This window comes from Bombus vancouverensis, chromosome 1 (genome assembly GCF_051014615.1).
Source record: "Bombus vancouverensis nearcticus chromosome 1, iyBomVanc1_principal, whole genome shotgun sequence".
Classification (NCBI taxonomy): domain Eukaryota; kingdom Metazoa; phylum Arthropoda; class Insecta; order Hymenoptera; family Apidae; genus Bombus; species Bombus vancouverensis.
Genome location: NC_134911.1, coordinates 22,066,848 through 22,089,949, shown reverse-complemented (window position 1 = coordinate 22,089,949; position 23,102 = coordinate 22,066,848). Strand labels below are relative to the sequence as shown.

General features: G+C 37.8%; 2 protein-coding genes across 16 annotated transcripts in view; one reads left to right on the top strand and one right to left on the bottom strand.

The window, feature by feature from the left end:
• The window catches only part of LOC117159383 (uncharacterized), a 30,724-nt gene extending 20,457 nt beyond the window's left edge, over nt 1–10,267 (top strand). Inside the window, exons 3-5 of one of the 4 annotated variants that reach the window (XR_004464571.2) lie at nt 38–132; nt 3,768–4,511; nt 4,907–5,608. Coding sequence is in view for 2 of the 4 variants with exons in the window: in XM_033339157.2 (XP_033195048.1) it covers nt 38–132; nt 3,768–3,954; nt 4,062–4,103 (324 nt within the window). In the remaining 2 variants the exon portion in view is untranslated. Of the gene's footprint in view, nt 1–37; nt 133–3,767; nt 5,609–5,897 lie in introns of those variants that run through there. The other 3 variants (XM_033339157.2, XR_013058797.1, XM_076620019.1) reach the window with 3 other exon arrangements.
• sls (sallimus) overlaps nt 1–23,102 on the bottom strand; it is a 246,553-nt gene that overhangs the window by 66,775 nt on the left and 156,676 nt on the right. For 11 of the 12 annotated variants that reach the window (XM_076619154.1, XM_076619009.1, XM_076618956.1 and 8 more), the window contains 10 exons: nt 22,331–22,729; nt 21,353–21,872; nt 20,899–21,070; nt 20,403–20,589; nt 17,956–18,295; nt 16,757–17,492; nt 15,993–16,331; nt 14,249–14,405; nt 13,989–14,155; nt 13,405–13,534 (listed from right to left, as the gene is read on the bottom strand). In XM_076619154.1, the coding sequence (XP_076475269.1) occupies nt 13,405–13,534; nt 13,989–14,155; nt 14,249–14,405; nt 15,993–16,331; nt 16,757–17,492; nt 17,956–18,295; nt 20,403–20,589; nt 20,899–21,070; nt 21,353–21,872; nt 22,331–22,729 (3,147 nt within the window). The remainder of the gene's footprint in view (nt 1–13,404; nt 13,535–13,988; nt 14,156–14,248; nt 14,406–15,992; nt 16,332–16,756; nt 17,493–17,955; nt 18,296–20,402; nt 20,590–20,898; nt 21,071–21,352; nt 21,873–22,330; nt 22,730–23,102) is intronic. The other variant, XM_076618986.1, reaches the window with a different exon arrangement.

Genomic DNA, 23,102 nt, shown 5'->3' with positions numbered 1-23,102 from the left:
GGTACACGTGCCAGAGTAATTTTAAATCTCGTTTCAGGATGACATCGTTGAATCATCGCTCACACGGAAGGAAGCTCCGAATCATGCTAAAAACAAGCTGGCAACTGGTACGTGGGATGATGTATGTTTTAGGTGAGTAGTAACGATATTAGTGCATGCTCAACTATGATAGTACTTGGGTAGCTGCAGAATAATTTATGTTTGTATTCCATTGCTATTGTTACTGTTGTTTAGTAGGTGTTTGACATCAGTAGAATGAAATTCTATTTATCTGAGTCAGTTCAGGGTCGAATGCTTCTAGAAATACTACTAGAAATAAAGGTTTTTAAATACGGTGGAATATTTATTGTCAAAATGGCGATTAAGGGAAGATTTTGGGATGGTCTCTTGTGAAAATCATTGGAAAACAATAATAAGAATTTCATTTTTATTTAAAATAATAATTAATAAAAATAGTTGAAAAACTCTTTTCCTATATGAAAATAAAGTTATTCTATTGTAACTTTTCAAACTTCTATTTTAATAATCAGACTTCTTGTGATTCTCAAACATAGTTAGAATTTTTCATTTCAAAAATAGGCATTCACATTTAAATAACACGTAAACGAAGCTCAGATAAATGGAATCCTATTATAATATAATGAGTAAGGATTTTGACATGATGCAGACTTTTCGCTTTAATTTCCAATTACACTCTAAAATAAAAATGACTTCCTTCCTGATGAATTTTTTATAGATCAATTCAGTTCTTTTTCGTAACACGCTAAGATCGCCCTTCTGGCGATAAAATTAAAGATTCGAAAAATCGCGATGCCATAAAAATTGTTCAACCTTAAAATATTCCTTTTAATCTTTTCACGTTACAAATATATTATTATATTGAAATTAAACAATTCGTGGTTTCAAAAGTAAATTGGAAAGACATATACAATGTGCGTTAAGAAATTAAAAATTCATCTTCTTAAATCTATCCATAAGTATGTGTTTCGATATCCGTACACAAGAATGTAATTTCAAATAGTAAAAATAAAATAATAATTATATATATATTATACGTATATCTAAACGCGACATGTGTCACACGTGGAATAAAGTTCTCTAATTCGTACTGACAAGTGTTAAAATATCTTCGATACTCTACGAAGTTCAAAGACGTCCAAGATCAAATGAAACACAATGCGTAAGTTAAAACAGTCCAAAGTAATTTATCCTCGGTATCTGATCTCTCGTTGTGTCTCGATATTTGGAACATTTGTGCCGTCATTTGCGGTGTGTCAGGGCAGTAACATGCCAAAACAACACAATCCTAACCGAAGATATTTTTAATAATTACTCGTGACTATAGCAAATGATGAACAGAGAGAGAGAGAGAGAGAGAGATTTTGTATTGTGTTTGATCGTGGGAAATCAAGAAACGAACAATGTTTCAGCAGTAAACAAACATAAATATTTCGTTACATGGCAATTATATAAACAATACGTGACGACATTTGAGTTGCTTACAAAACACGATAAATGGCCTGTCTAATTAATCATACCGTGAAACGTTCACGACAATATCCGGTGGTTTTATAGATATTCATCCGAGGATTCGAACGCGTGTAAATGCACTTGAAAATTTATGTTTCGCAATTTTGGATGGACGACCGGTGGAGTTGGGCCAAGTCGACCTCGCAAAAGAGAAATCAAGGCAGATCGCCAGTGGATCGTCCTTCGGAAACCAAAGTTATTCGGATTGTTAATATTCGGACGTGAAATAATAATCGCGATGAAGCAGGATTTATTTTAAAAATAAATCACAGCCGATTCCTCGATCTTCCATTTCGAATGTGTAAACACAAGGTTTCTTTACGTAACGCGAGAAACAATTTACGACATCGTAGTTTCTTTAACATCATAGTTCAATAAATTTTATTAAAAAATTGCCGAGATTGTTTTCTTACGAAAATCGTCTTTTTCTTTTGTTTTCCTCTTCCCTCAATTTTTTTTCTTTTTTTTTAAGTACAAAATTAAGATGTTAAATTATGCGGTCGTTATTTCTCGGAGAAAAGGATTAAATGATTTCTCGAGTGTTAAAACGCCTTCTGCAGACGTTGCTTACTTTTGATTTCTTTTTCATTCTCAGCGGGGGATTTTAGCGTAATATCAACGAAAGCGTGCAACACGCTCGTCTTTAAACTTCGCGTGAGTTTATTTTTAAACACGACATGAAACAGATGATTCGTCATCGACTAGCCAGATTCCAAATGAAACTTTTTCGCCGTTTCACTGTTTTTTTCAGATATATTTTTAAGTCGATTCTGTTAATCGCGGACTCACCCGTGAAGTGAATAATTGGAATAAGACAGAAACGGAGATAGGTTCTTTTGTCGAAGAAATTAATCATAATAAGCGTGACAGATGTGACTACAGTTTAACCGATCGTTTAGAATAAACGATATCGAATAAAATAATATTTGGGAAAGTGATCGTACAAATAGTTATAAATTTACAAAGGTAAAAGCCATAGTATGAATGCGTATTATTAATTAATTTATGTTTTTTTTATTACAGCGTTATTCGTATTTGTATATTATTATTTCTTTAATATGTTCTATTAATAAATTTTTCTGTTCCATCAAATTTGTAATTGCGATGATAAATGACACGTCTCAAGTCTTAGTAACAAATTAAAAATTCGTTAACAAATTAAAAATTCCCTTTTTTATAGCGGCTTTCATTTTAAACTCGTTTGTATCAATTATTGCAATCGTTTTATTTTAAATAAATATAAATTTGATTTGAAGAGATTTCTTATGAACACTTCGCAGAATAAAATGGAAAAAGAAGATTCAAATAAACTTTGTATGAGATGCAGACAATGTAAGTCTAAAGTTCAATAAGTCAAAAGCATGAAGCAAATCTATAGCGAATTATTATGTGTCAAATGTTTATGACACAGATACAAGATTAAGCAGCCTAACGTCGGTCAGAATTATTCAAAAATTCCTAATTGCCATCGATAGTTTTAATATTTGCAATTCTCTGACGACTTCCTTCAGACTATTAAAAAATCTTCTCATTACGTCAACGAATATCTTATCTCAAATTCGTAGTCTATCGATTTAAAATTGATAGGATCAAGTATTTCAATTTCTTGAGAAATTTTTTTCAAAAGTAACAAAACGTTGTCTTTACCCACGAATTTTCTATCTCGAATCTGTTGATTATCATTTCAAAGTTTCTCCGATTAATAATCTCGATATCGACGATTCTCTAAAAAATTCTTCAAAAAGAATTTTCTAATCCTTTTTCTTAATAGTTTCTAACAAATCTCATCGGTTCAAAATTCCTCTTTAATTACCGAGAATTCTATCATTTTGAAAATCCTCCGACCAACAGTCCCAACATTTGCAATCCCGCAACGATTTCCTCTGAAATATCAAAAAATCCTTCCTCGCCGATAAATTTTGCATCTCAAATTCACCGACCATCGTTTCAAAATTCCTCCGATCGACAATTCAATCGCAACGTCGATCTCCTCGTCGTTTCAAAATTCTAAATTATCGTCGACGGTTCGATCATCTCTTCATAATTCCCTCGAAGCTATTAATATTCAAAATTCCACTCTCCTTTGACAAATTTTTCATCTTAAATTCCCAAGCATCGCCTCGAAATTCGCCGATCCATCATCGTCTCAATCCCAACCCCAATTTCCTCGTCATTTCAAAATCCTCAATCGTCAATCGCTGCGACACTCCACGACTCTCTAAAATTTCTGCTTAAAGATTCCTATCTCGAAGAGAAGACTCGATAAATTTTCTTCAACGTCTTAACCAAATATCGTGTTCATCGCTTCGACGACTTCCTGCGGTAGACGTGGACGTCGCGCGGAGGAGTTGCAACGCGGAAGCCCCGTCTAGCGTTCTAAGCTCGCTAATAACCTGGCGGCGGGTCATTATTCTAGAGAAGGAGGTAACGGAGGCGGCGGTCGCACGCACAGTTTCCCACTCAAAATGAAAAACCCGAACGCGACCCGTCGTAGAGGGGGCAACGGTGATGCATGCACCGAATACTTTCAGTGTCGGACGCCGACGAATCGTGGTGGGGAAACTCGTGTCTGACGCCACTACGCACATCTCTACTCCAAGCTTAGTCTAGCCTTAATAGTCATCCACTGGAAGCCGGAGACGATGAAGCTGGCCAGAACGAAACGTCTTTCTCTGGATCTTATTCTGCTACGGCAATCTCCGTTTCCACGCTTCGTCAATTTCTCTTGGCAGGGACATCAAGTGACATTTAAGTGATATTCAAGTGATATTTAAGCGGTGCTTCGAACGGTACGCGTAACGGTGACATTTTCTGACCAGTTTCGTGATTAATCGCTGACCAACGTGGTGTTTGACAGTTGGCTGCCTTCGATCGGACTGCATCGCTTTGTTTGCGACAATGTCGAATGCTAGTTCGATGGAAGTGCAGCCGCGATTGAACTGGACACGTGTGATCTTTTATCGAAGTTGAACGTCGCGAAGGTAGTGTGATATATATATTATTTGAAAGATAAATTCTCGGTGAGCGTTGGTGCGAAAATTTGAATAAAATTCGTGTGGTTGGTTATAATACAATCTTTGTGGTGCTTGATCGAAGTGACAGACTCGTCGGTGGAAATATATAGAGTTTTTACGTTTTTCTTCGGTGGTCGTTACAGTGAATCGTTGATATATTCTTTTTCTGTTCAGTTTGATTTATTATCGAACGTAATTAATCATTTATTCGGTATAAATATGAGTTTCGTTTCTATTGTTGGACGATTACAAATACATTTCTTGCCAGTTTTAGTGATTCATATATTTTTTTCGAGACACGAGACTCACGTACCATGTTCGTACGAGATAACGATCAGTATGATTCTTCTTTTCTTTTTTAGCGGTGATGATTCACCTGTGGTGAACAAGACAAAGCGTTGTTTATCGTGGCGAGTCTCGTTTCTCGGATACATGTGAGAACGGATACAGTGATACACACTAGGATCTAATGGATGACACACAAAATTTATTCGATGAATCACGAACGATTGGAGTGGTCATGTACAAAAATAAAAATAAAATCAACGTTTAGCGAGACGTGGTTGTCCCTGACCTTCTTCTTTCCCTCGCTCACGCTAATTCATCCGTTTCGTATCTTCTTCTTTTTTCTCTTCATTCGGCCTCTCGCTCTTATACATCATTTTTTGTTCAATTCGAATTTATCTCACGTTATCTCTTACATATACAAGAGTTTGATCGCTTTAACACAAGTTTAAAACCGAACAGATTCTTATCGATCAGCGATTAGAATAATACGACGGAAAGTCGAAGAACAATCTTAAACATTCTCATGTTTCTCGTATAAAACAAATGAAGATCGAGCGTGAGCTCAAAATTGAAAACATCTATATAAATTAACAAAATTTCACAGTCGATGGTTACGATAATACAAAGAAATTTTATTTGATATTCCTCTCAAACAAAACCAAGAAGATTAGATACGAATTCGAAACTCAACAAACTCCTATCGATCAATGAGATTTTACAATCAGTCGTTGTAACATTACAAAATAAGATCAGAATTGAACTATCTTGAAACTGTATATTCTTCTTTTAAAAGAAGATCCAATAAAAATCCAGAAACGAACAGATTTCTACAGATCAATGAGACTTTACGATCGATACTGTAATTACTAAACTGCGAATATTCACTGGTTTGACGTTCATTGAAATACAAAAAAATGTACAGAAAACAACATAATATACAAAAGTATAGAAAATATCTGAAATAAAGTATTTATAATATACAGAAGATAAGATTCTTTCTCTAAATCTCGTTGCTTTAATTCCATTAAATTCTATTCAGGGCTGGTTCCTTTAAAACATTCGCAGTTCACCAACTACAACAACAAACATAATTCAACTAGAGAGCATCGAAAGATTGCAGCAAGTGGAATTCCACTTAAATCGAAGCCAGTTGGAGCGAGCAGACGGTTGGCCGCTTCGTCACGATGTCCCAACGTCCGTCTCTCCGCTTCCCTCGACGAGCAAGAGGAATCGAGACGTTTCTCTCGGTTGCATCGGGTTTGGACCTCCCTCGTATACGCGATCGGGCCACGAGCGCCGCGAATTTACCAGAAATAATTCCTTCCCGCCTTCCAGAGTGCGCTGACACGCGCTCGCTCCCCCGTATTATTTCTAGCGGGGCTGAATCACCAGGGCAGCTGGGTTGGCCGAAATAGTCAGGCTTCGTCTCCCTCCTTTAAAGCCTGGCACGGCGGACAACCGTCGACGAACCGACGAGAAATGGCAGCTGGGGGCAGCGTGAACGCGAAGAGGTGTGAGGCCACGGAAAAGAAGAGCCGAACGCGCACGCATCGATGAATCAGCGCGCGCTCTTTTTCTCCGCGTCCCGTGTAGACTAGCCGTTGGCAGTTGTCTTCTTGATGCTTCAGGTGGTCGCCGATTCAAGGTCGTTGTCAGGCGAACGAGAAGCTGAAGCTTCGTGCGCACGAATACGTCTCCTCTTCTAGAAGGATCGCCTTCGGTCGTGGATCGTCGATACGACGCGTGCTTTGGGGATGTTTGGTGTAAACGGGAATGGAATTTGTTTTTTCAAGCCTGGAATACTATAGCGGGATACTGTACAGCCCACTGATTTTCGTTTTCGTAAGAAACCATGGTCTCCTGTTATTTATTCCGAGAATCTTTTTCTGCTAACTTTCTGACGCGATAGGTTCGAACTCGTTTCAAGTAAAATGATATTTTTCCATATTTTCTGTCGTAAGTTTGAACTTGTTGGAAGTAGACGTTAGGCGGATAAAGCGATACGTTTCGACATCGTATGGTAAGTTTGAGCTTGTCCGGAGTAGATTGACAGAATTATATTCTACGACAATTTAGATTTATATTCCGTTCTGATTCGTTTTTATTAATGGGATATACAGTAGCCTGGTATAGCGTATCGATGGGATTATATATATATATAGGCAAAGAAACGGGATAAAAGAGTATGTGAAAACAGGGTGCTGCAGGGACGAATGTTACAATCGTTACACGATCATCGTTCTTATTTTCTCGTTGTCGAGCGGACACGCGTTATTTCGGCATCTCGAATTCATTAGGACACAGCAGGGGTCCGTAATTACCTGTCGCAAAGCGGTTTAATAGCTCTGATCTCATAGGAGGATCGTACACACGCTTGAAATAAATCCGTGCACGGTACGGTAATAAATTTTCTTGCTCCTTACCCAGCTAGCTCGAATCTAACGCGAACCTTATTTATGGTCGACGTTAACGTGCCAGCTTTGCTTTTCGTACGTCCTTTCTCTTTGCGATCAACGTTTGCACGCCGTGGTCGTTACATTGTCTCCAAGCTACCAATTAAAGTTTTCGAGACACGCGATATCGTTTGATCGATGAAAACGTTACGACCCGCCGTATTTCACCAGCCACACGTTGGCGAACGTAACGCATCGTTTAATTACGATGACCCGTCTCGGACCAAGTACCGTCCTCGCGATTAATCAAACGGCTGGTACGACGAACAGGCCGGATTCACGGTCTAATTTTGCGTCAGGTCGCCGGATCGTAACGGTGTCGAGCGGAGACCGGTCAAGTAACGCGACGATGATTCCTCTCGCGAGAGCCGAGACGCGCTGGAGAACGGCTGGAGAACGCGAGAACCTCGCCGTTCCATACGCCAAGCATCGAGCACTACGCTACGCACGCATCGGAACGCCGGAAAAACTCTTTTGTTTCGAGTCACACTGATGCTCAAGTTACGCGTTCGTTCTACTTTTTAAGCGTAATTCGAAGGATTTAATGGGGGGATGATTGTTCGCAGCATTATGATAATTGCCGGAAATCGTTGAGATTTTACGATATAAAAAGAATTCTCTGGTCTGAATCGTATTGAGAGTATAATGAAGTTCTGTATTGTTTTGTTGTGCTTGCTTAATTGTATTAGATACACGGTGCATGTCAAACATTTCCGACTAAAGTGTATTTTCATTTGTTTATTAATGAAACGATATATATTTCTTCGGAATGGAATTTCTTTTTTGGGAGAAACTTGAAATTGTGGGAAATTTATTGCCTCGCCAATTTATTAAGATTACGTTGTAACTGGAAAGTTTTCACAATCGTAGTATGTTTTCGCAAGATATACGATTGTTTAGAGAAATCTTATATCCTTGTATGTTATTGTAGCAGCGAATTAGATATTTAATAAATTATAACCACTCCTCAATATCCATTTCCCTGATAAATTATCTTCTACACAGTTGGATCCTTTGAATATGTTACTTCTCCTCGACCTTCTTTCAAACAATTCTCGAATGTTACACGTTCGCCGCCGATTGGATTTCGACTCGTTAACCTAATTGCATATGAAACATACGAAGAAGCAAGCAGTGTCTCGGAACGGTCTTATTGGACAAATAATAAAAAAATTTAACGTTTTAATACTTTCCACCGATAGAAGAGGAGATTTCAATAAATTTAACACAAACTATATATCTCGCAATTAAATATCGAGAAATATCGAATAATTCAATACAAACATCGCAGTTGCCGTGAACATAACTATCTCTATATGTCCATAACCGTAAATTCATTAAAAACGGTCATTCCATATTTTGAACCTCGCGTAATTGTAAAAGTTTCGCAAAAATGACAACATTTCCAATTTGGAATTCCAGTCTCAGTGACATTTGTAATACGATGTTGTATCGGAAAGCAACGGGTCGACAGAGATCGAGGCTCACGGCGAACGTGTTGAAAGGTCGATAAATAAAGTGCAGTGCCACGAACTAAAGTTAAACTTCTGCCACGAAAGTTTGTCACCGACCACGTAACATATTTTCAAAGTAAACGGTCGAAGACGAGTCCGTTAATAAACGCGGGGGTGTGGAAAAATAAAATTTTCTTTTGTTCGCGAATAAAACGTGCGATGTGGATACCAGTGTACGACCGGCGGATTCTAGACCCCACGTGAATTTTGCCGTATGTTCGGGGAGTTCTTCACCGGCGACCAAATATAGCCGGGTAATGTAATACACGTCACGTGGTCAGAAATAGCCTAAGAAGAGGGCCTAGCCGAGTGTGCACACGGCACTGTTCACTGTGGTAGCGTCGTCCCTCGTTTTGAAACGAGCCGGACTACCAGAAGCGATGAAGAAAATACGTTTACCTCTTCACGCTCGTTAAACCAGTTACCAGAGAGAAAGGTGATACCAAGGGAACAGAAACACGGATCGTAAAAGACGAGTATACGCGTACGTGTGGAAATCCTCGTGTCAACGAGCGGCCGCGCGCGACTCCTGCTGATTGCGAGTAGTCGGGGACTCGTGATTTTTCAAAACCGAATCCTCAGCTCTTTCACCGAATACGTTGCTCGACTTTATAACGCTGCAGCTAGCAAAGTGGTAGAAACGAGCAATCGATGATCTTTCAGAGAGATTCTACGAGCTAAAATAACGGATTCGAACGATCTTCTGATTTTATAGATTTTACAATGAGATGTTCTTTCTCCAATGAACATTACAATGAGATCTCCAACGTTCTTGGAGATTTGGACGAAAGATTTGTCCAGAGGAATTCCGTGTCGTGAAATAACAGAGATTCCATTGATTCCTTTTGTAACGTACGTGGATGAAGAATTGTTCGTTTTCGTGTATTTTCAGCTTTTTCGTAAAATCTATCATTTTGAGATTCTTAGTGCAAGTTTCGTAACCCAGTTGATAGTTGTAGCATTAATATTGCATAAAATCGGGTTGTCAGTCTGTCGCAACCGATGACGCCAATTGGTTCGTGTTCTTTGTTTTACAACGCGTGCAAATTTTGTTAATTTGATACAATGGTATGTAAGATACACGAAAGATGTACGTTATGATTAATTTTGTAGCAGGAAGATACATAGGTTTGATAGTTACTTAGGAATGTGATCTTATGTTTCTGGTTGGAGTCAGAGTTTCAATTGTCGAAGTATATTATGATATGAAATTTATTTTCGTTAATTTCCTACTAAAATAATCGATCATTTAGATAAATATATTATGTTTTCTTCGATAGAGTCAAGCAGACTTTAATCGCAGTTTTCAGAGTCTAGGCTGTCAATGCGGAATCGAGTTTAAAGAAACATAGTAAAACTAAAAAAGAGATGCAACAGTTGCGTCAGCGGCGTTACTTAAAGAACTATAATAAATCAATGTAGTATATCGTATTCACGAATGTGATAGACGTAGATACAACATTTGAAATTGCCAATTGAATATAATTTCAATAATAGAACTACTCGTTATTAAATTGACGAATATCTTTTTATTTTTACTAAACGTGAAAATGCTTTCGTAGAAATAAAAATGATTTTTATCGAGATAAAATCATAATAGCATACAAGTATATACATAAGTCATTCAATAAAAGTTTTCGTTCACGTTGTAAAAAGGTCCATTTTCATTTAAATTAAACATAAAATATAACGTCGTATAGCGACGTGCTTTACCTCTAACACATAAAACAATAATGAAACAACTCTTAGCCATTTTGTCATAGAAAAAGCATAAAAGATTTCAACAAATCGCTTTAACATTTTTACATTTTATCTGAATAAAAATGCTCCTTCTTTTCGAATATAACGAAAACTTGTATAAATGATCATACCTATACGTATATTTTCGTTCTATCATTTTAATTATATTCATTTACGTCTACACGTTCGTTACATATATCACGAATATATTTCTAATTCTAGACAACCTAAAACTTCCAAGAAATCACGGAACAGCCAAAACTCCGTTACTCGGACGTTTCTACCACCACAGAACGACCGATACACGTTTTGCTTTCGTTTCGTCGTCAAATATAGCCGTGCATCTGGACTCGGCTTTCGAGCAAAGTAGCAAACACTTCGTCCGAGTTTTCTTGCCGTTATTTTAGCCGCGATAAATCTGCCAAGTGTTGCGGCGTGGAATCGCTCGTTAACAGGCTCGCGACTCATTGTCCGATCGATCGTCACGCTGATTAAGAACGTCCAGCTATTTCTGTTCGTTTGGTTCTCTCAAATTCCCTCCCTCGGCTCAAAAATTCACGTTTCATATTATTTTCGGCATGGCGAATTGTTTTACGAGCCGTGATTCACGCGTTTGCCTATTCAACCAGTTGATACAGAGTTTCGTAAGCAAAACGCAGACGAATTTATGGCCCGAGGAACGTGCTGGCAATTACGTTGCGGAGTGCAAAAGTCAATTTACATTCGCGGGTCTATATTCGTCCGCCATTCGATGGATTCCGGTCGACGATCCTCCATGGGAGATTTTTCTTTTATTTCGAGGCGTTTCATGGGAAATTCCTCTGATTCTAACTTCTCGATTGGTCTAAATTTGAGACTTAGGGTGCATCGATTTTGCTCCCAGTTCCTTCAAAGTATTTTCAGTGTTTTTGGACATTTGGCCAATTCTTTGAAAGTATTTTACGCGCTTCGCGTTCTCGCGTGATGTTTCGTTACAGTTGGTATGTGGAAAAATTCGATTATTCTAGGATTTCTAGCGTGTAAATTCCTTAGATCTTTTTTCGTGTCACATAGAATTTTGGATCCTATTTTTGTATTTTATATTTTCCACTATTTTAACAAATATTTGGTAATTTTTTATATCGACGAATATCAGTTACTTTTTGCCTTGTAATGTACTATCGATCAACGTATGTTATTTTATACGATTATGCGATTTTATACGTTTAACGATGAATTTCGAGATGCCGTGTATAATATCAGCGTTGAGAAAGTTTAGAATCGACCGATCATAGCAACGATGTGTCCGTGTGCAACGATAGATGATCGATTCGGCAACAAACGAGGCTTGTGCGTATTTAAAACATTCGTTTTTATTGGCCTTTCCATTGTACAATAATAAATAATTCGATTAGTAGAATGTTAAAGGAAAAATCATTTACGTGTAACTAAATAAACTTGATTCACGTCGGTGTTGGCTAATTGATAAATCATTCCTAACGTATGTAATGTATCGTGTGGGTAATTACACTTATGCGTATATATTATATATATTCTTTATGATATAATATATATTTTTCTTTTTAAAGTTTAATAATGAACATCGACACTAAATCGAACGAGTAAACGAGTTACGTGTTCGTAATACCGACATTGTTTACCAAAGAAATATTTCTCTTTTCATCACATTCCTTACCCATTACGTGACCTCTCGCGTGTTTTCACACGAGGCACGAACAATTTATCGCACGATATCGTTCGACTTCCCCGCGATCCAGCTTTATATACAACGCGGAACCAAAAGAGAATCGCAACAGTTTGTTCTCAAAATTCGATCTGATCGATCCGAAGCACCACCTCGGCAAATCTTTGTTCTCTCGTATGAAATTCATCGTATTCGACGCTGATAAGACGCTCGTAGACGTGTCTCGCTCGCGAATCGCACCTCTCAGATGGAAAAATCGGCTACGCTCGTCTTGTCGGTCGAATCTCCGATTCGTTTTTCACCTTATACGAGTTCAATTCTACAAAACATTTCCACGTTTCTGCCGTTAATACTTCGTTCATTTTCAGCACCACCTTCGCGACATTTCTCATCTTTGATTCTCTGCAATTTTCTATTAATCAATTTTCATTCGTTTCTTTTACCTTCGCGCGTTTACCATTAAATCCTACGTTATCTTTCATTCTTGATAATATAGAATCGTTTACCTTTTATATATATTTTTCTTTCCTTTCTAACGTCTCCGCAAATCATATCACTTTCCTCGTTTCACTCGCTCGTCTACTATATTCTTACTTTTTTTTATTCTTTTATTTATTTTTTTTTTGGAAAAAAAAGAAAAAAACAAAAAACACGACGAGTTAGTACAAAAACTCCCCGGGCTCGCTCGTGACTTTGATTACGGGGTCGGGGACAAAGGGTTGAACATTGGTAACGGTTCGCTTGATGGGTTAGGGTTTCTTCTTTTTTTTCTTTTTTTCTTTTTAGAGAGAAGAACAACAAAAAAGCGGAAAAAATACGCACGGGTGTCCTCGATGGTTCGCGTTCAACGAAGGAATGCGTGCCTCTGAGACAATTTTCTATATTATCTTGTTACACGGTTAATGTAAATGAATATTTATATATTTGTTAATTCGTTCGATCCATTGATTTTTTATTCTTTTTTTTTCTTATTAAATATAATAGAACATTTTGAAATTAAACTCATCGGAGTGATACGACGCTTTTCTCTCGTGAATATTTTTTAAATACTTTTTTCTATACGCGTAAGAAATTGTTTCAAACGTACACGCGTTCCTTCGTAACACCCTAGAGGCTTATCCCGTCGATTCAATCGCGTTTCGTGTTAGCAATTGAATTTGTATCTTTTATTCAGTTCTTACTTTTGACGATGAGTTTGGCGGAGGTTTCTACGGTGCCGGCTGACGTGGTAGCTCGGCAGGTGAAGGTGCCAGTGTCTTCTTCGTAGGTGGTCGCTATCAGCAGCACGGCGTTATTGCCTTCGTGAATCATCTGGAATTCAGACATTTTTATTTCTCATTAATCCAATTAGATAAAGCTGATAGAAGATTTCTAATCTTCATAGATAAATAGCTAACCACAGATTCACCCAAACCGAATTTCACCAAGTTAATTAATTTTACGTTATAAAAGATTCTATCGTATTGTAAATATATTGTCTATCTATAAAAATTACTATCGTGCAATTTTTTCTCCCATATCGTACAACTGTAATTTTAAGAAAAACAATAATATTTTCTCATTTATTCTATAGCGTATGGAATGTTTCTGTACTTTTGATTAAAAGAGATATAATTTAGTATAAAACAAAGATCACCAAAATGATACGATAGAATATTGATAAATAATGTAACATAGATGATTGCTTGATAAATTAACAAATTCTAGATAAATACAAATTTTATGGTGTTATGGAGAATTAGATAAAATTTTGAACACGACTTACCTGGAAGTCAGGTGACTGAGGGATTAGGGCACCTTCGCGATACCATTGAATCGTTGGCTTTGGTTTAGCTGGAGTAACTTGAGTCTTGAACTGTGCCGGTTGTCCTTCTAGAACTGTTTGATCTTTCAGTGGCGTCAGTTTGGGGAGAACATCAGCTGCGTCGGGTGCTAAACGAAAACGTTCAATATTAATCATTTCGGTCAGAAGATATAGTGGAGTTTTAGTGAAATTGTAGGCTGATGAAAAATGATGATTCTCACCAAGAACTCTGAGATTGGCCGAAGTAGTTACATCACCAGCTGGATTCTTGGCGATGCATTTATAGACGCCCTCATCTTCGGGGAAAGCTTCAGAGATCCTCAGGGTACAGAGGTCACCTTCCTTCTGCATTTGGAAGTACTTGGATGGCTTGATGACCTACGATGACAAATAAATTTCGTTTAAAGAACACGAACCTTCCTATCTCTTGTAAATTTTAAATAAAAAATAAAAAATTATATGGTTTTCTTTAAGTTTGAAACTGAATAGCAACGAAGAGGAATTAAACGAGTTTCTTAGAAACCAAATCGACTCTATAAATTTCACGATCATATTGCCTAGAGGTATAATTACCATTCACCTTAGGAAAAAACAAATGATTTACTTCTATACGATTCATCGTAAGAAGATTGTATAATTAATCGTAAATTCTAGGATCTAAATTTAGCCTCCCTATTTTGTAATTTATACAAACGATCAATATGATTTTTGCATGGATTAACGCGTCATCCTAAATGCTGTGTTCTATGGGATAGAAAATTAAATTGAAGTAACTTGAGCAACGCTTCATTGTCAGCATCCTCTACCTCTACGATTACGATATTGCAGTGAGAGAACTACAATTTTGAAAAGATCTATGATATAACGAATAATTTAAAAAATTCGTATTATTATAGTATCGTGGACAAATTGCCTAAGAAATATCGGGTGAACCATAAACAATGTCGCGAGAAAGCCTAAGTGCCCACAGGCCAAAAGAGTCTGGAAACTTCAATGGACCGAGCAGCCCATCAATGTGTCGTTGGTCCTTCAATCGAATAGTTTCGCAGAAAAAAGGCCTATGTGACCATGGCCACGGATGGTTGCGGAACACGTACGTGGTGAAACTATAAGAAAAGACAAAGGGATGCTTAAGGGAGAAAGATGAATTAACAGGCGGTCGCGAGTTGAGAAGTCAGTGTTGTCAGCCTTGTCGAGGAGGATGGTTCGCGTGAAAGAGAGTTTGGTGGTAATCGAGTCCCTGCCAGGTGAAAAGAGAATGCGCGTTTCATCCCGGGACTACCGGTGGACTCGTCAGTAAGGTTAATACCCGGTAGTCTCTGATTTAGACGTAGAGGGAGTCTCGCTAGGTGCGGTATTTGTATCGTGACACCGTATATTCGACCGCTAGCGAGACAGACAGACTCGTTGTCGTCGTAGTAGGCCTCTGGTGTTGGCGGTTGGTACCCGGATCACCCGGGAGGTGTTACGACCGCGTTGATGCCTCGACCTGTCGACGCCCTGTTGGTACCGATCCGCCATAAGAGCATTGGAACCGCGGTGACGAGAGTTGTGAATCAACGATTTAGTTGCCTTAGTTATAGCACATTACTGTGTAGCTGCACTCGGCAGCAAACTTTCCAACGGGTTCTGTCTCGTGGCTTGCTACCCAAAGACCCTAACCTCGATCGAACGACGGCAGAGCTGTGGTCAGCGTAGTTGGTTACGAACGTTCAAGATCAGGTTCGAATCCAGACACTCACAGTCCGGTTTTCTACACAATTCCTAGCTGAGAAGAAGAAGAAGGCAACCCGGATGAAGACAAAATCTCATACACCAGCAATACCTATCACGACTTATACCGCATCTCAACTATATTTAGTTCACGTTAAATAACCATCGTTTCCTGTTTAATCCATTGTAAGTAGATCTATCGATAAATAAAAAATCCTACGGTATCGGTGTTGTTTCAAGCATTATTCGTACCTTGTCGCCTTTTTTCCATTGTACCGTGGGCACCGGTTTTCCGGTGATCCTGCAGGCAAAGGCGACGGATGTTCCCTCTCTGATAGTTTGATCTCTCAATGGCTCCAAAACCGTGGGCGCCTTTTCGACGCCAGGCGTCGTCGGTTTCGCCGTCTTGGCGGGCGATTGAGGTCCACGAACTGTACATTCAGCGTCGCAACGTGCCTCTCCGGCACTGTTTATCGCCACGCATTCATATTTGCCTGAATCTTCTGGCACTGTCTCCAAAATCAGCAAGGTGTAAGTATTATCTTCCTCGAGTGTCTTGTAACGAATATCTGCCGTCACTTTCTTGCCATTCTGTAACGACACACGAACATGAACGGTTAAACTTATTTCTCAATTAAATTTAATTGCCTATACCAGAAAGAAAGTATATTCTTTGATCTTTTGTTTAATTTTTGGAGAATCATTTTCATAAAATATTCTAACAGGGAATAAAGTACAAGTAGACACTTACGTGTATAAATTAGGAATAGTGACTTATAAATTGTAATCCAAACTTACATATGACTTATGCATCTTTTCTAAAATTAATTCTTCGGATACTGGATTTTGCAAAATTATTATTAATCTACATGAATTATGATTCTAACGGCATATCGGCAACTATACTCGATGATCCAGGTTCGCATTTACAAATTGTAGAATAACTAATACTATGATGCTACTCTTTCGTCCAAATATCACACGGAAGAAAAATTACTAAGAAAAGAGTCAAGTACCTTCAACCAATAAACATCCAAAGGCTTAGTTCCAGTCACTTTGGCGTCGAATCTGGCCAGTTGACCAGTAGTGACCGAGGTATTCTGAATGGTAGACAGGAAACTAGGTGGTATCACTCCTCCTCTACCAGGTTGTCTTCTTCGTTCTTCGACTACCAGATTGGCGCTGCATTTCGCCTTTCCGCCACGATTCTCAGCGATGACAGAGAACACACCAGAATCTTCCATGAACACTTGTCGAACGATCAACACCGATTTCGTGCTGAACGTATAAATCTGAAGATCCGAAGAATTCTGAATGGGGAAGTCTTCGCGGTACCATTTGATGGTTGGCAATGGATCACCGTCGAATTCCACTTCGAATCGAGCTTGCTCTTGCTCGAAAGCTCTGCAAGGTTGAATCTTCTTCGTGAAGACTGGTGGCGTGGCTGGTTTTGTTGGACCTTGAACAACACGCTCCTGGGTCTTGGCTTTGTGCTCCACTTCGGTGGTTTCCGTGGCGGTTATCTTTCTGGTGATCTCCAAGTCACCTTTGACCTCTTTCTGTATTTGCTTCTGCTTGGCCACGTGCACTTCACGACCGTGAACCGTAGATTCTGATGGTTCTGGAGGATACTTGCCAGTGGATTTCATGCGCTCTACGTCGATGTCCACCTCCGTTGTATGTGGTTTCTTCACGAATTTGGTAGTTGTCTGTGTGGTGGTGTCTTCGATTCTTTCCTCCTTTTTGTCTTCCCTGAAAAATCGTCATTCCACGCGTTTAATTCTCGTATCAGATGATTAGATCTTTAATCTGTAGTTGAGACTCTTAAGTGGATATTAAAGTGTTCTTTGAGAGATTGAGAAGTATAGTTTTAGATAGAAAATATGATTCTGTAAGGTTGTAGAATTCATAAGGAGCGTCAACGATGTCAAATGTTCAAGTTGTTATGATTAAATAGGTGCAAAATTAATAACTTTAATACTGCATTCATGACATATAAAAATTTGTTTATAACACGAATAAAGAAGAAGAATAAAGAAATTTAGCCCCAAACATAGCGAAACTTACTGCTCATATAATGCAACTTAGTTTCTCTCATATGAATGACACGGAGGATAAAACTAACGAATAAGAACGAAGCTGACTACTGGTATAATGAATTTTAATTGCATTATATGATAATGAAAAATAAAGTGAAAACGGAATTGGCACTCACAAGGTTTCCTCATATTGCTGGGCCATTCCCTTAGCCACAGAATGAGAGACAACTTTTTCACCAGGAATAGCAAATTGATGGCTAGATTCTCTCAGCCTACTCTCCTTCAGCACCTGTTCTTCCTCCAGAGTCATGAGCTTGTTGTAATAATCCTCGTTCTTTTTGCTCTTCACAGACTTTTGCCATTCTGTCTCTGGTTCCTTGAAAACTTTCTGTCCAAGGTGCTCCGTGGCGATCTCGATGCCTTGAGAGATGTTATGGTGTCTTTCGTCGAAAACTTTCTCGAGCTCTGTGTTCTGTCGCTCCGATTGGTATTGGGTCAGTCCGTAATCATACCAAGCTAGAGAAAAGCAACGTTAGACTTCCGTTTCTCAGATTCACGCGCAACCGTCAACGCATGCCATACGAACGTCGGAAACATTCATTTTTTTTTTTTTCATTGGAAACATAACGTTCCTCGACGATCTAACATATTTCGAAGATATCAAATATGAATAACAGATGACAATAAAATAAAATTGTCGATGGCAGGAAATCAAATTGCACTTGTCAGTGACATTTTCAGTGCTTAATTGCCTCTGGAAAAATTTAAATATTGAAACTATTTATAAGACATAAATAATATAAGAGTTGTCAAGCATTTGCGAAATATTAACATTTTCTGTATAATAAAGTAGTGAAAGATCTCATTCATAGCGGAGTATTAGTTAAATTAAAAATCATCTAAAATGGCGAATGACGAGAATCGAGGGAACGTTATGCTTTCAAGAAGATTCACAGAGAATCACGGGGAAATACGACACAGTACTTTATTGGCGATGCAACACATAACGACGCCAGCTACGCGAGAGGAACAGGATGCCCGGAAACCAGGCTACCGGAGACAGAGGTGGAATCCGGGTGGTTTAAGTTAGATCACGGTGCCAATCACATCGATTTGGAATTACACCGAACACTTGATTTCAACATTGGTTTCAAACATTTTCTACGGTCCACTATCATGTACAGAGATCCAGTACTATATTCAATTTACAATATTTACAATCTAATACATTAGCAATTTGAAAAATAGTAAATTAAAAGACACTGAATCTCTGTTGTTTAAAATATGATATAATAAACGGAATTGGATATTAGGAGCTGACAAGTTATTAAATATATCCATTACCCGTCCAGGATTATTAACAACGTCGACATTGAACATGGTGTAGCACTCCGAGAAATACGGACTCTGCTCGGTTAGTCTCGCAAAACGAGCCGAATTTCATCGATCCTATTCAATGATCTTACGAATAAATGAAAAAGCAATACAGTAAATAAAGTTCAGATGCAATGGACTATTTTTCTTAAAGAAATAAAAAATATATAAAAATGTAAAAAATAGTATCATTGAGCAATACACCCGTTTTCTCCAGTGCAATAATAAAAATCGTTGACCGCGCGGAGGAAAATATTTTATATTATTATATTTAAAAAAAAATGTTCTTCGATTAATTTTTCCAAACGAATAAATTAATACAAAAATAAAGTCGATGATTCACCGAAATATTGATGTAAAAATAAATCGATGATTTATTGCTTATAATATTTTTCTCCGTGCACAGTTTGTGTTCACATTTGATAAAACAGAAAATGGAAGACAGTGATAAACATATATAAATATATGCGTATATATACATATAAACAAGATAATCTAAAAAGAACGAGTTGTTCCCTTCTCGATGTTTAGTGTTCCATACCTGAAAATTCCGGTTTGTAAAACGAAGTAGCCGATACCTTTTCAGTTTAGACGACATTGCTCGTCGAAATCCCGAACCCCGAAGAAGAAGAAGAAGAAGAAGAAGAAGAAGAAGAAGAAGCTGGTCGAGTCGCCCGAGGACGATCTTTCGAATCCTTTCGTAACATTTTCTTTTTCTCTTTTTTTCTTTTTTTTTTTTTTTTTGGTGGAAGAAGGAAAAAGGTTGGGACAGAGGTTTTTGGTGTTCGAATGGTTTCGAGTGTTTTCTTCTTTTTCTGTACTCGAATGGAATGTATGTGTCGTATCGATATCTCATGTACTGTGTTGCGGTTGTCGTTTTATCTTTCGGTTGCGTTATTTAAATAGAACTTTGTTTTTCTCTCGATTTTACTCGAACAGAAAACTTTTCATTCTTTTTTTCGTGTGATATATATCGTTGTGCCAATGTTCGATTTATCGACGGATTATAATTTTGTTTCTTTTGTATGTGCGTGCATTCTTTGCGATGTAACGGATAGATTTCATTTTGTCGGAGAATTTCTTATTGTTCGGTAAGATTTATGTGTACAAATTTGAAGTATGTAAAAATAAAAGACTAGAATATGTTTCAGTGAGGTATAATTAAAGTATAATTGGCGTTTGAGGAAACGCAAAGAATGCAACGACATGTCTATGTATGAGTTTCTCTGTTTGGGAGTAGTAAACTTACGTCTTGGTGAATTTTTCAGTACACCTCGATAATCGTCGCTCCTTGGTTTTACTGTTAGGGTGGTTTCGGTTCGTGACTCGCCTACGGAACTTCTCGCGATCACTTCGACCTTCCCATGATCGTATTGCCTCGTCTTGGGGATGTCGAGATGGTACATACCGTCGTACGTTAGTTTATACCGTGATCCCTGTGAAAAGATGTGACGAATTATAATGTAGAATCATGGTAAAAAATTACCATATAGAATTATAATTATACAGAATTATAATACAGGATTATAATATAAAATTGTAATATGAAAAGGGCCACAGAAAAGCATAAATACATAAATATATTTCATAAAAAAATCTCTGCCACGAGTAAACTTCTTTTAGCGTTTAGTTCAGAAGAGTTAAATTTTAATGTTTACTTAGAATTTAAAATAATTTTTAATCAATATTACTCGGAATGTTAGAATTTAGTTTCCTTTTAAGTTCAGAAAAGTAAAGATATTTACATTGACCACAGTATGTCCATTGATGATCCACATGACTCGCGGTCTCGGGTGACCAGTGACACGACAACAGAATCTGGACCAATCACCCTCTTCCACGGTTACTGGTTCAGGTTTGCTCACGAACGTTGGAGGTGCACGCACCTTCTCTTCTTCGCCCTCTTCCTCAGGTACTCTAAATAAACGCGTTCACGCGTAAAGAGATAGTTCGATGTACATTATGGTTAAATTATATATCGTAATTAATTAATGAGAAAAAAACATTAACTTTCGATATAAATGTTTCCCAAAATTTTTCAGCATCGTCTAAAAGATTCGATATATTTTTTCCTATTTAGCACGTTGACGCTGGCACCGAATGCACGCCGCCTCACGGGACAGACACGCGTGATCCACCGGTGGTACACGCCGGCGTCAACGTGTTAAGGAAAAGTTCAATTATCACACAAATTCTTACATTTGCCATGCAGCTTCCATTTCTCTGATCTTCTCGATACTCTTCATGCCCTTTGGTAGTTGCGACTCGTAAATAATTCCAGGCTTGCCAGCTGTTCGGATCACCGCTCGTGTTTCGTCCATTCCGTAAAGATTCGTGGCTCTGCATAGATATTCTCCGCTGTCTTCAGGATATACCCATCCAAAGTTCATCGCCACGTAACCAAAGTCGTAAATTGGAGTGAATCTGTTCTTGTGTGGTAAAGGTTTGCCATTGAAGAACCATTCGACCTTCATGTTCGGATCACCGACGGGTGCCAATTGGCACTCGAACTTCGTGCTGTTCATTTCAACCAGTTCGGTTTGATCTTGGATCTGAGTGACGAAACGTGGTGGTTGTTTCTTATCCGCGTCGTAGAGATCGTCCTCTGTAAGGTGAACTTCCGAAGTGTATTTCTTGATGGTGGCTTCCATTTGCATCAACGCTTCCGACTTCTTCATACCCTTTGGCACTTGGTTCTGTAGGATGATGTTGGGCAACTCTGTGGAGAAAGTGGGAAATAGCGATATTGAATATTCGTATTGTAATTTGGGTTAAAAGTTAATTCCATGGAATGTTTAACTCATAGAGATATAATATTATGCATAATATTATGAAAAATTATAATAGATGAATTATAGAAGGAGAGAGTTGCACAAAGTAAATCTGAACCATATAATTTCTACTTGGAAATATAGAGAAATAGCAAAAGGTTGCAAGAAGTTATGATAAAGAAATCATAGGATGAGAGAAGTTACATCTTACGTTATACGATAATTAAATTTCTATTTTATTTTATCGTATTATACGAACGCTAATGTCTATAAGTGTTACATTATAAGAATAATAAGAGAAAAATAAACACATTTTGTATTACAATTTTTTGAAGTAAAAAAAGAATAAAGATTCTCAACCATTACTAATGTTGTATAAGGAAATAAATAGAATTTGAGATCTTACTTTTGCATGATACCGATGCCCTGGTAGTGTCCTCGCCAAGATCGTTAATAGCTTTGCACACGTATTCTCCCGAGTCCTCAGGGTAAACGTACAAAATATCCATAGACACGAATCCCATATCGTACATTGTTCTGTATCTGTGTCCAGCTGGGATCAATTTTCCATTTCTGTACCACTCTATGCGTAAATTTGGATCGTCTTTTGGTTCCACGCGACATTCGAACCTAACTGGTTCAGATTCGTCAACGGTTGCTGATTGAATCTGCGTAATAAACCTTGGTGGTTGACGTGGTGGCTCTTCGGCAGGTGGCTCGCTTACTGGACCACGTTCTAATTCTTTCAGCTTCTCGCCGCTCATGCCCGAGGGCAACTGCGAGTCGAAATCTATGGTTTTCTTAGCTGGAATAATTGAAAATTTATTATCCATATTATTATTATTACTAAACTAATAAGAAAATATATTTAGAATTATTTTTAGTAAGAATTAAGACGATTATTTGTTCGGTACTTAAATTAATATTCTTATGGTATTAAAAAAAACGGCAAAACGATTATTTAAAAGGAAAATAAGAAAACGTTTGATCCATAATATAACTGGACCAGTCTCATTACGAAAGGAATTCAGAAGATTAAAAATTAATAATTATCGTCAATACCAAAAAACTGTAACGAGTTCTAACGAATATAAATTGTCACCAACGTAAATTTTCCAATTATTAGTATTCCAATAATGATATTTAAAATATTTAAAAAATATATATTCGATATAACA